Here is a 13,666-nt window from a genome sequence, read left to right as displayed (position 1 = left end):
TCGGCGGGTGCACACCCAAGCCGGCCGCGTGCCCGCCAGACTGAAAGTCTGAATGACGCGCCATGGTATCAGGACACACGCCTGAAGTCACCCGCGTCACTTTACGCGTCGACCGGAAGATACAGCTCTTTATTCTGAGACTGTGCGCCTGTGTCCTCAATTCCCCCAGCCAGGGGAAAGATTTTCTCAGCATCTATCCTGTCAAACTCCTTTAACCATCTATTTCATCCTAACCCCTCACCAGGCTGAGTGGGGGTGGGGGGGGGAAGGAAGATATTAAAATCACCTCACTTATGATGCTGTGTGATGTAGGGAAGGTTTGTGAGTTAGTCGACAAAAGGGAGCTTTCTATCAAAAGCCGTACACAAGCATGGCAACACAGACACACACAATATACCTGCTTGTTCGAGTGCCACTTATCACAAAGCCTTGCGCGTGGAATCCACGTTTCTATGGAAACACATACCTGCATGACAACGGCATTGACACTACAGTGAGGAGATGGAGCAAAAACAAACTTGTGCGGAACTGAACTAAAATGGAAGGAAATAAAAGAAATTTGAAATTAAATAAATAAGTGAAATTAAACTATAAAAGCCAAATCTGTTCTTGGTGTTGGGGAGGGGGGAGGAATTGTCTCTGCACCTACCTGTACATTGGGACAGTCAGTGTCTGCTCAAAGCACTGCCAAGTGGCATGCAGGTCTGTCCGACAGAGACTGGTAGAGTAATACCGCCAGGCAGCCTGTGCAAGGGTCATGGAAACATAAAGATTAGATTATTCTTCAGATGCATTAGAATTTTATACTTTTGCCTTCTGATTCTTCCCCCAGTGAAGCCACTGCCTTAGTTACTGCTCGCCTGCTGTTGAGCAGGACTCAGCAAGTGTCCTGTTCAAAATTGGGTTTTCTCTTCCCTGTGCTAGCAAGGAAATAGCCTAAAGAGTCCCGCTATCAAATAGCTCTTCCTTAAGAGTGGAAGGAAGCCTTTACAAATGGTTCTCCGACGCTTGGGTGTGATGTATCAGTGCAATGAAAAAAATTATCATTTATAAATTTCTTGATGCAGCATTGGTGCTAAGCCCCTCCTGTTTGGTGCCCTTTCACCTTTCCCCAGTAACCATGGAATCCAGTCTGTGTTACCTGGATGAGACCAGCCGCAGGATTCCGTCGTTTCTCAAAATGTTTCTGCCGATGTTGCTCCTGAACTTTCAGAGCAAAGCCAGAGCCAAGAATCCCCTGGATAACATGAGACAGACACATCAGGACGAGCTCCGCCATGGTTTCCAATTTCAACACCAAAGACGACAGATTTTTGTTGGGTAAGAAGATTAAGAGGAAAGGGTAAATGGAGTGGAGATATAGATCAGCCATGATCTCAGTGAACAGCGGAAGGGGCTGAATGGCCTCCTCCTCCTCCTGTGTTTCTATGATCGGAAGGAAGCTGCCCCTCAGTTCAGCATGTATGGACCTAAGAACAAAAGCCTCTACCTCTGAGGATAGGTGGTTCAAATTAGCTATGCAACCAAGATATTCAGTGAAGTTCACTGGCAGATCTCGAGTGGGGGCAGAAGGTGAGCCTGTCAATCTGGCCAACAAAGTTCACCTCATTGAGAGGTGATCTTATTGCAACTTATCAGTTCCTGGGTGGATATATATATATATATATATATATGTACACACAAGCATTGGATGTGGGCATCACTGGCTAGGCCAGCATTTATTGCCCCTCCCTTGTTCAGAGGGCATTTAAGAATCAATCACATTGCTGTGGGTCCGGAGTCACATGTAGGCCAGGCCAGCAGATTTCCAGATGGGTTTTTACCACAAACGATAATGGTTTCATGGTTATCACTAGACTTTGAATTCCAGATTTTTATTGAATTCAAATTCCATCATCTGCCATGGTGGGATTTGAACCCAGGTCCCCAGAGCATTACCCTGGGTCGCTGGATTACCAATCTAGCGGATGACCAGTCCAGTGACAATACCACTACATCACTGCCTCCCTTTGTGGGAGAGACTAGAACTCAGGGCCACAGTTTAAAAAATGAGGGGTCACCCATTTAAGATAGAGGTGAAGTTTTTTTTTCCCTTAGAGGATCGGGAATCTGTGGAACTCCCTTTCCTAGAGAGTGGTGGAGGCTGAGTCATTGAATATTTTTAAAGCTGAGGTAGATAGATTCTTGACCAACAAGGGAGTCAAAGATTACCAGGGATAGGTGTGAATGTGGAGTTGAGGCCACAATCAGGTCAGCCGTTATTGAATGGAGGAGCAGGCTCGAGGGGTCGAATGGCCTACTCCTGCTCCTGATTCGTATGTTCATATGTATGTTCACATGTTCATATCTTGATAAGGAGGTTTACCAGGAATATAGGCTGGTATTGATGCAGAGTAAACCCCCGAATTATCACCAACCACTCTCCTCATGCCTCCACTAGGCTGCATTCAGTGTCATCCCTTGGCTGGTAAATCCCCTTCACTATAGATTCAGGAACAAATAGCTGGAACAGCAAACTTCCAGAACTGAAAAGCATGGTGAAGTGTTATGATATCCACCCAATGCTGGTAATTGGGGATGTCCAAAATTCCAATCTTGCTGTGTCAAAATCCTAATGCAAAAAATTATATTTTATTTCAATACTTTTAAGTTCAAATGTGCTTGTGAGTCACTCACCCAGGCTTACCCCGATAACCAGATCTAATCAAAAACAATTCCATTTCAGTTTTCCAAAATGTCACACAATCGGCCCCATCAAAAGACTTCCCACTCACCCCCTCTAACTAATGATACAATGCCAGTGATGCTGTTAAATTATTACTCTCTATGTCTCCTTTCACTTTTTCTATCTTACTTTTCCTCATTCATTCCTTTTCTAACACCTCCTTTAAATTGTTTCTCTATTCTTCTCTAGATTCTATGCCAGATTTTTGACCCAGTGACAATGAAGGAAAGGCCATTACATGTTCATACATGCCTTGGTGGGGAACTTGGAGGTGAGGGTGATCCCCATGCCCCTGCTACCCTTGTCCTTCTAAGTGGAGAAGGTCAGATCCAGCTGGGGTTTGGGATCCAGTTGAGGTTGGGGTCTGTCTGGGGGTTAGGCATGTGACAGCTCACCGCACTCCCTCTACCAACCATATACTTACCGCTGGCAGTGCAAAGAAAGAGACCCCGATGAGAGTAAAAGTCGCAGCCAGGAGTCGTCCATTCCATGTGATTGGAAACTTGTCACCATATCCAATGGTTGTCAAGGTGATCTGTGGAGGAAAACTAGTATCATAAAAGTGACAATGAAGCTGTTGGATTGGTGTGAAAACCCAAGTAATGTCCTTTAGGGAAGGAGACCTGCAGTCCTTACCCAGTCTGGGCCTTTATGTGGGCTCCAGTCCCAACGCCCAAATGGTTGATTCTTTACCATCTAGCCAGCCACTCAGCTGTGTGAAACCAGACGGACAACCAGTGCCTTCTCAGGGCAATACAGCCTTGCCAGTAATGCTCACATCCCATGAGTCAATTATAAAGGAGGTTTAAGGAAAGGACCACAAGCTCGTCCAAGAGAACATTGCTGAGGTGGCGTTTGAAAAAGGTGATGAGGATAGCAGAGTGCACAGAGCTGGCAGGGAGTTCGAGATGCTTGAAGTGCAGCATCTGAACTATTAGCTGCTATCGCCTCCCGAACACCACGCCAATATCAGTAAGTATCTTTTGTACTCAGACATTTCAGATTGAACAGCACCCAAACTGTGCCAAGCTCTGTCAGATACTGAAGCTCAGTCACTGAACATGGGCAGTCAGTTTCTGAATTGGTTTTACCATTGAGGAGTTTCGCCCTCTGGCTGTACCCACTGGGAAATTGTAATCCCACTGCTCAATACCATCTGCCCAGTACTATCTGCCCAGAGCCATCCGCTCAGGTCCCACTGCCCAGGACCCACTGCCCAGGACCCACTGCCCAGGACCCACTGCCCAGGACCCACTGCCCAGGACCCACTGCCCAGGACCCACTGCCCAGGACCCACTAACCAAAGCCATCCACCCAGGACCCACTGCCCAGGACACACTAACCAAAGCCATCCACCCAGGACCCACTGCCCAGGACCCACTAACCAAAGCCAACCACCCAGGGCCCACTGACCAGGCTATTCACCAAGGGCTGTCTGCGCAGGATCTACTGACCAGGGCCATCTGCCCGGGGACCACTGACCAGGGCCGTCTGCCTAGGAACATTCAGTGGATGTAGATGAAAGTTCAGAACCTTGAGCCTCCTGATTTTACAGAAGTAAAACCACTCACCAAACCCCACCAGAGGGCGTCCGCATACGTTGCAAACTCTTTGTTGTCATCCTTCTCAGCGAGATAGACCAGGAACGAGGCGAGGATGAGGCACAGAAACCCAATGTACCAGGCAGTGATCAGCTCCTGAAAGGCAGCGGGCACAGCGAGGAGATAGAGGGAGTGAGAGAGGAAGAAACAAGACAAACGGCTGGAACTGTGAAGTGAGAATCAAGGAGGTGAGACATGAGACATGGAGAGAGAAAAAAAGACTTGCATTTATAAAGCAACTTTCACAACCTCAGCTTGTCCCAAAACGCTTCAAAGCCAATTAAGCATTTTATGAAGGGTAGTTACAGCTGTGATGTAGGAAACACAGCATACAATTTGTGCACAGCAAGCTCCCACAAAAAGCACGATGATGAATGACTAGATTTTCTGTGTTAATGATGCTGGTTGAGGGCTCAAACATTGGGAGAATATTCCTTCTCTTCTTCAAAATGGTGCGGTGGGAACTTTTACATCCTTGGTTGAGGGCAGGTGGAACCTAAAGGAAGTACCTTGAGCTGGGCAGCACACCTTCAGTCATGCCCCAGGCCGTCAGCACTTCTGTGCTGAAGTCTCTGCAGTGGGAGTTAAACTGGTTGCAGTGTTCTGTGTGAGGGAAAAGGTAGGGGGGTGGGGGGGGGTGGGGTGGTAAAATACTCAGAGCTCCCCCTGCTGAATCCAGTCCGATAATGCCTGCTGGGAAGTGCTCTTGCAAGGACAGGGCTTTCATAGTCGAATAGCTCGTACCGCACATGAACAAAGGATTGCCATTTTTGCCACATTAACAGATGCCAGATGACCAACACCAACGCCTGATTTTAACTTATTCATGTACACAGAATTAAAAATCGGGGGGAAGTGATTAAATTAGACAGGAGAAAAGATACAGGGGAGAAACCAAAGCAAAGACCGTCCTCCTCAGCTGAACGTTTCCTGATGTGTTGGGCTAAGTTTTGAGGTGGGCCTCAGCACTCGATGTCAGGACCATTTACAGGCTCTGACCCTGATGGTGTCTGAGTCCCGCCCATCTGCGTAATCTTCCGGAGGCGACCAATTAACAGGCTGCCTCCAATGGGGGATGGTAGGTGGGCTGCAGGGGCTGGAGGGCCAATCAGAACGCCTGAGATTATGGACAGCCCCACTGGCAGAAGGGGGAGCTGCTGGTGTAGGTGGGAAACCATGAGGCCACCTTAATATGGAGGCACCCTCTGAAGACTTCAAAAAATGGTAAAAAAATAAGTGCGGCCACAGCCAGAGGGAGAGGGAAGGCAGCCTGCCATGAGGACACTGCCTTGCAGAGCTAGTGGGATCTGCACACAGGCAGGCAGCTCCAACAGAAGGATGATCCCACCTCTATCCGAAAACAAACCCTAACTCGGCCTTAAGGGGTGTCATTTGCTGCTCACTTTGTTGGAGTGGGAAGCTGACTTTCTTCCCTGCCCACCGCGGGGATGATCCTTGGGGGATGGGGGGGGGGTGGGGAGGGGAGCAGGAATGCATGGTGAGCCCTTCCAATGTGGCTCCCTCCTCACCACTTCCAATTCCCTCTCCATGGGGCCAGGAACATTTAACCCGTTAACCATGTGTCTCTCTCCACAGATCCTGCTCAGTGCTTTTCCAACATCTTTCTGCTTTTATTCCACCCCCCCCCCCCCAAGTTTTACAAGTAACCTAGCTAGCACAGTTCAATTCTTGGCACCTGCAGCCCCTCACTCTCTGCAGCCGCTCATGCTGAACTGAGCACTCTGCACAGTTTTGGTCTCCAAATCTAAGGAACGAATATTCTTCTCTTGGAGGTGGTGCAACAAAGGTTCAGCACCCTGGTGGTCCCTGGGATGAGAGGGCTAGCCCTATGAAGATAAGCTGAGTAAATCGGGTCCCTAGCCCCTCGAGTTTAGAAGAATAAGAGGTGATCTCATTGCAACCTACAAGATCCTGAAAGGGTTTGGCAGGGTGGGCACTAAGAGTTTGTTTCTCCTGGTCAATGAATCCAAAACATGGGGTGGGGTGGAGGGCACAAGCTCAGGATAAAGAGATATTCAGTTAGGACCCAGATAAGAGGAAATTTCTTCACTCAAAAGGTTGCGAATCTTTGGAATTCTTTAGCCCAGCGAGCTGTGGGTGCTCAGATAAAAGCAAAATACTGCAGATGCTGGAAATCTGAAACAAAAACAAAAATTGCTGGAAAAACTCAGCAGGTCTGACAGCCTCTGTGGAGAGGAAAACAGTTAACGTTTCGAGTCCGTATGACTCTTCTTCAGAACTCTGAAGAAGGGTCATACAGTCTCGAAATGTTAACTCTCTCTTTCTCTCCACAGATGCTGTCAGACCTGCTGAGTTTTTCCAGCAATTTTTGTTTTTGTTTCAGTTGTGGATGCTCAGTTGTTGAGTAGACTCAAGACTGAGATCAGCAGATTTTTGATCTACCAGAGAATTAAGGGATATGAGGAACAGGGGGGAAATGGAGTTAAGGTAGAAGATCAGCCAACGATGGTATTGAAAAGCAGAGCAGGCTCGAGTGGCTGAATGGTCTACTCCTGCTCCTGTTTATGTTCTTATTCCCACGTCCTGCTCATGACTCCTCTCACAGTTACCTTGCTGTGGGCGTAGACCACCGATCCTAGCAGCTTCCAGGTGCCTCCTCTCCGATCCATACGGATCATCCGTAAGATCTGTAGAAACCTTAAGCTCCTCAGAGCAGATGTTGCAAAGACATTTCCCTGTGTTCCGGCAGCAAGGACAGCGATCGAGGCAACAAGAACCATGACATCTGGATAGAGAAGGTCATTTCAAACAAAGTTACCTTCCTGAATTGAGATCACCTTTCAATTCCAAAGTTTGGTCTTTCTATAACATTGTTCTCTTTTCTCTCACTTCCTGACCGATCCCCTTCACCAACAACGGGAGTTAATTACATATTTTCTTTAAACTGGAAGGGTTGAAGCTCAGACTGCAGGTGTGTACCGAGTGGGGATGGGGAGGTTGGGGGGGTGGTGGTGGTGGTGGTGGGTGTTGGTGGTTAAGCTTACGCCTGTGATTGGGCCTTCAATGTTGTAGCTTGTGGTGCAAAGAGATATGAGAGGTGAGGAGGTGACAGCTTCAGGGAAGGAATAGGATCAGAGCAGTGTGCTCAGTCCACCAGGGAGCAGGCGACCAGTGTCAGGCTGTTTAGTTGGAGCTTACGTAAAATTGGGGGAAAAGTTGATTTACTGGAATCAGAGAGAGAGCGAGTCAGAGACAGAGAGAAAGAGACAGACAGAGAGAGAGAGAGAGAGAGAGAGAGAGGAAGAGAAAGATAGAGAGAGGGAAAGAGTGGCAGACAGACAGAGAGAGAGGAAGAGAGACAGAGAAAGAGAAAGGGAGTAAGAGAGACAGGCAGACAAAGACAGAGAGGCACTAACAGCAAAGCAGACAAAGACAGTGGGAGATAGCATTATAGAGAAATAATAGGTGAGAGATAGACAGACATAAAGAGAGACAAAATGATATATATATATATATAGAGAGAGAGAGAGAGAGAGAGAGAAAGAGAGGTACAGACAGAAATAGACAGAGAGAGACAGAGAGAGAGAGAGAAAGTCAACATCACCCCCATCCTGAGATCTGAAGATTTTTTTTAAATGGTGCAGACCTGATCCATGTGAAAATCTAATGAAAATCTCTCACCAAACTTAAAACTTCCAGCTACAAAACTGCATGTTTAAAAACTGTAGTTTTTACTTTTTCCCTCACACTCATCTCCTCCTCCCCATTCCCTGGTTGTCTTGGACTGGTCTGCAGCTTCATTACACCCACTGAGGGCTATACAGCTCGTTATCCCGCCTCCATCGTCCATTCCTCTTTATTGAATTTATAAAATCCAAATTAGGAGTTTGCTAACTCATCTCCCTGATTCAATAACCCTCTCTGGCATCCTTTCCATCCTTGGTGTCTCACAGTGTACCCTCTCCCTCCGTCTATCTTTCCCAGTTTAAAGAAAGATTCTGCTTCGAAAATTCTTTACAGCTCATTTGCCAAATGCTTGATACGAATGTACAACTCACACAGAAACAATGACTGAAAATGCTGCATCCTTATCCCAAATCATTGCAATGCTCCTGATCTGTTCCCAACTACACCTTGTGACACAGACACTGAGCCTTTGAGGGCCCAGTGCTCTGGATCAAAATCATTGGGAGGCTGTTCCTACTGCAGAGCATCCTAGATGCCAGCACATATTAAGGAATGGTGGGCTAGAAGACATTGGACCACATCCCCCCCAGATTAGCATGCATCCATGGCAGACCTGCACCCTTGTCATTCCTGCTCTCTGGATTTGTCCTACTCTTAATCCTGATTTTTTTTATTAGTTAGCAACAATGTTGCTTTGAGACAAATGGCACAATTGGCCCACCTCTCAAAAACTTTGAAAGCTATTTGACTAAGTTTGGCATCACACCTCAGGACAATGTTCCCCTCAGCCAAAGTTCCAGGGCACACCTCCCACCAGCGCTCAGCGCTCAGCGGGTAGTGACTGGGGGAAGGAACCATGGCTGGTAACTTTCTGACTTCCACAGCCCAAAGGGGCACTGACTGGGGACTGAGCGTGGGATCTTCCTGTGGGGCTCAGTACCAGCCATGTGGCAAAAAGCAGCAGGTGGGGTTAAGGGCCTGAATAAAGCAGCGCCCTTCAGGGGAAGAGGGATATTCGACCTCACCCACTCACCGATCACACAGAATGGCTTCCGTGCAAACTTCAGTCGGCCTCTCCATCCTCGGTATCGGCAGCAGCACCCAGCAGACCAAATCCTTACAGTATACTCCACGCCAAACACCACAATCGTCACTATTTCCTGTGGGAGAGAAAGAGGGGGGAGGAATATAACAATTCTCAGATCTTCAATTCTGGGCTTCCAAATGTCTACAGAATCTTGGTTAGACCACACAAGAACACTACGTCTATTGTGGGGAAGGACAGGGTTAAAATACATTCTACTGGAAAGTAAAAGATAATAACAGCTGCTGGTGTAACTCACTGCTTTAAATGTGGTTCAGTGGGCAATAATTTGGCTGATAACAAGAAATAAGTGATAACAAACACAGAATGGCTGATTGTTATGTGTAAATAAGTGAGTGATAATCAGCACCGAATGTGTCTTTTACCCTGTAAAATGCCTATGATCACTTGTATCTGTGAACTATTGGCTCTCGGATCAGTGTCTCCAGCATGTGTTAAATAAACCAGTTTAACTCTACTCTCTCCAGACTCCGTGTGGTGACTGAAATCTTCAACAACACTGCTGTTCTGGTCTCCATATTAAAGGAAAAACACCAAAATGCTAGAGGCGTTGCAAAGAGCAGATTTACAATGATGCTACCAGATTTGAGAGGTTTAACCATCAGAACAGATCAGACCGGGGCTTTATTCTCTAAAAAAGAGAAGGTTGAAGGGTGGCCTGATAAAGGTCTGCAAAGCTTGGTAGAGATTTGATAGGGTAGGTGTAGAGAAGATGTTTCCACTTGCCGGGTAACCGACATGAAGGGTCATCATTAATAAATCCAGTCGGGAATCCAGGAGCTTCCACAGGGAGTGGCTGAGGTGAACAGGAAAGATGCATTTGAGGCGAAGCTGGGTAAGCACGCGATGAAGGAAGGAATAGAAGAATATGTTGATGAGGTTAGTTGAAGTAGGGTGGGGGGAGCCTCATAAACACCAGCATAGACTAGCATAGGCTAGTTGGGCTGAATGGCCTGATTCTGCGCCAGAAATACTAAGTAATCTTCCATAATGAAGCTCCTCAAAGCATCTTACAGCCACATGAGATAGGGAGACCCCGTGACAACAGCTATCACACAAAACATATGGCCTGTGGTTATATAACATCATCATGTCTTTGAGAAATATTTCAAAACCTCTTCACGTACTGAGAGTGTAGTGGCTGCTGAAGCAGGAAAGCACAACAGCCAATATGATTCTTTTGAGCACAGGAAGTTGAGGGGTGAGCTGACTGACGTGTTTTAAACGTTAGTAAGATTTGATCCATATCCCTGATGCCTTCACATAGTAAAACTGGATTATCTCAGTCCTGAAACTCCAGTTGTCTCACAGTCTCCATTGCGTGATGGGAGTGAGAGCTCCAGATTTCCACTCCCCATTGTGTGAAGAAGTGCTTCCTGACATCAGCACCGAACAAAAGGTTCTGCTCCTTTGTTCTGCATTTCCCCCACCAGAGGAAATCGTGTCTCTCTCTCGCTGCCTTTCAAATCTTCTAATTATCTTAAACACCTTAATTAGATCATCCTTAATCTTCTATACGCCAGACAACATGAGCCTAGTCTATGAATTTAACCTTTTAAGTGTCTGTATGATTCTGGTGAATCTGGGCTGCACCTCCAAGACCAAAAATATGGTTCCTGAGGTGCGGTGCCCAGAACTGAGCACAGTTACTCCAGATGAGGTCTGAACAAGGTTCCGTACACCTAGAACAACAACTTTGAATTTATGTAGCACCTCAATGCAGGAGAAAGTTCCAAGCCACTTTACAGGAGTGTAGCAGGCAAAATTCACTAACATGTAAGGAGATATTAGGGCAGGTGACTAAAAGCTTAGTCAACGAGGCCTGTTTTAATGAGTTTTTTGAAGGAGAGCGAGAGATGGAGAAATTTAGGGAGGGAATTCTAGAGCTTGGGGCCCAGGCAGCTGAAGGTACAAACACTAATGATGGAGCGATTAACATCAGGATGGGCAGAGGCCAGTTTTAGAGAAGCGTACATATCTCGGAGAGTTGTGGGGCTGGAGGAGATTACAGAGATAGGAAGGGACAAGGCCATGGAGGGATTTGAAAACAAGGATGAGAACTTTCAAATCAAGATGTTGCCAGACCAGGAGCTATTGTAGGTTGGTGAGCACAGGGGTGACGGTGAATGAGGCTTGGTGTTAGGAAATGGGCAGCAGAGTTCTGGATGAGCTCAAGTTTGCAGGGGTTGCAAAGTGAGAGGCCAGCAGTTAGAGGATTGGGAGAACATCAATTCCAGCCCTTTGTTTTCTGACTCAATTCAGATAAAACCCAAGATTGCAACAGTCTTTTTGATCGCTTTTTGGACCCAGACACTGGATGATCCACATGGATCCAAGAGATAACTGGATGTGTTTGTAGAGAAAGAAGGATTGTGGGATATGGTGAGAGGAAGGAAAGGTGGTGTTTGTATCTGAAAACACTTCATTTTTGTCACTAAAATTTCTTGTGCTCTCTGCTCAGAGCCTGCGATAGCTACATCTCATCCGATATCTGAATCTGAGCAGACTGGCTCTGGTTAGACACTTGGTTAACAATGGGCAATAGGTATACAGAAATAACTTACCAAAATATATAGTGCCCCTTCTGAGCTCTGCTCATACTCCTTGATGGTGGAGAAGACTGACAACACCAAACAAGAGAAGACCAATAAAAAACTGCAAAATACAAGCAGAGAAATTGAAATGAGTTAGTCATTTATCTGAAGTAACAGGTAAATAAACACATCATACTCTACAGTAGGTGACCAGGGGACAACATTTTGCACTGATTTATCACCAAGCCCCTAAAGGCAGCCTAGCGCTTACCGTCTGTGCCTCAGCCCAGGCATCGAATGTCAGTACGCTATCCCACCATGGCATGTATTACCATTGAACTTGGTCTGCCTGCCAACACCCACATTTTAAAATTTTCATCCTTGTTTTCAAATCCCCCCATTTACCTCATTCCTCCCTATCTTTGTTGTCTCCTCCAGCCGCTCACAATTCTCCGAGATCACTGCATTCTTCCAATTCGCCATGCCTCCTGAATGTACTCGATGTTAATCACTCTATCATTATTGGCCGTACCTTCAGGTTCCTACACACAACGTTCCAAAATTCCCTCCCTAGAGCTCTTGGCTTTTCCTCCTCTCTTTCCTTCTTTTAGATATTCCTTAATACTTTTCTCTTTGAGCAAGCTTTTGGCCACCTGTCAGGTGAGATTGAGCTATTGCATGCCCTGATTGGGGAGCGCAAAAGGTTTTAGTGGAAGTGAGAACCATTTCAGAGGCAAACACCATCTTTCCATCCTCCCACTAAATCTCTTCTTTCTCTACAAGCACATCCAGTCTGCTGAGCCCAGAACTCCCATCCCAAATGAGATCAACTCACGGAGCACAGAACGGGGATGGAAGTTGAAGCTATCCTCGTTGGTATGACTGAGTACCATTCTGAGCTGCCTATTAGGAAGGAACTGGTTTCTGATGGATCTTGATACCCTGTGTCAAGGCTCAAAGCCATCACATCCATTGAGCAACCAGCTGTGTAGATCGCAATGCACTATGCTGAGGTGAAGTGCTTTTTGCATTGACGATGACAGGACAGCACACAGGCCCTCTCCCTTGCCGACCACTGGGTAACGTAGTATAATGTTATTGGGCTAATTATCCAGAAAATGTGAGTTCAAAGCCCACCAGGGCAGTTTCGAAATTTGGAAGAAAATATTATATCAGTAAAAGTGACCATGAGGCAGCCAGATTGTTGTTAAAACCCAACTGGTTCACTCATCCTCTTCAGGGAAGGAAACTGCCTGTCCTTATCCTGTTTGATCCTATATGTGACTGCAGTCCCACACCAACATAACTGCCCTCTGAATCAGCCTGGCACATCCCTCAATTGTAGCTTTCCACTCACTACCTCTAGTTCAGGAAGACCCACTATCACTATTTCCTGGCAACTATTGATGGACAATAATGGAGCCTTGCCAACAACATCCACTGTTAATGGTACGTTAATTATTTGTTAGGATACACAAGTCAAGGACATTGTTTAATTAAGGACCTAGAGCTTATAAAGAGATATTGATGTAAGCTTTCTTCAAAGTTCTGACTTTTGTTACCGTGTCCCTTTAATGGGCTATCAATTTGTTTAACTGGCTTATTTGATTATTCAATCTATTTTATTTCATGGGTACTCAAAAGAGTAAAAAGAGAGACTGTTGGGGCACTGGGTTAGTAGGGCGGAGGTAGGCATATGTAATGCTCCATTCTGTAATACAGGAGCTATCAAGAAAAGGATTTGCATCTAGTATCATATCTCACTATCTGACTTGGAATCCATTTATCATCAATCACTGCAGTCGATGTGATGTAGATACACCCACAGTGCTGTTAGGGAGAGAACCCTGGACTTTGACCCAGTGGCAGTGAAGGGACAGTGAACTTGACTTTCCTTCCTCTTGTTTAAAGCCTGTGTCCAAGTCATATAGTGTCAGCTGGGCACTCTATGGGTAGTGCTCTTTACTCCAAGTCAGAAGGTTGGAGGCTTAAGTGACACTCCTGGGACTTGAGCACCACCTATACTGACACT

General features: G+C 46.3%; 1 protein-coding gene across 3 annotated transcripts in view; it reads right to left on the bottom strand.

Moving 5' to 3' along the window:
* The window catches only part of LOC121287439 (potassium voltage-gated channel subfamily KQT member 2), a 165,191-nt gene that overhangs the window by 73,523 nt on the left and 78,002 nt on the right, over positions 1-13,666 (bottom strand). For all 3 annotated transcript variants that reach the window (XM_041205320.1, XM_041205321.1, XM_041205322.1), the window contains exons 2-8: positions 11,665-11,755; positions 9,029-9,155; positions 6,918-7,093; positions 4,297-4,422; positions 3,150-3,260; positions 1,142-1,237; positions 650-744 (exon numbers count right to left, since the gene is read on the bottom strand). In XM_041205320.1, coding sequence (XP_041061254.1) covers positions 650-744; positions 1,142-1,237; positions 3,150-3,260; positions 4,297-4,422; positions 6,918-7,093; positions 9,029-9,155; positions 11,665-11,755 — 822 coding nt within the window. The remainder of the gene's footprint in view (positions 1-649; positions 745-1,141; positions 1,238-3,149; positions 3,261-4,296; positions 4,423-6,917; positions 7,094-9,028; positions 9,156-11,664; positions 11,756-13,666) is intronic.

Source organism: Carcharodon carcharias, chromosome 14, assembly GCF_017639515.1.
Source record: "Carcharodon carcharias isolate sCarCar2 chromosome 14, sCarCar2.pri, whole genome shotgun sequence".
Taxonomy (NCBI): Eukaryota; Metazoa; Chordata; class Chondrichthyes; order Lamniformes; family Lamnidae; genus Carcharodon; species Carcharodon carcharias.
Note: the sequence above shows the minus strand (reverse complement) of the source record. Positions and strands in the feature narration are given on the sequence as shown.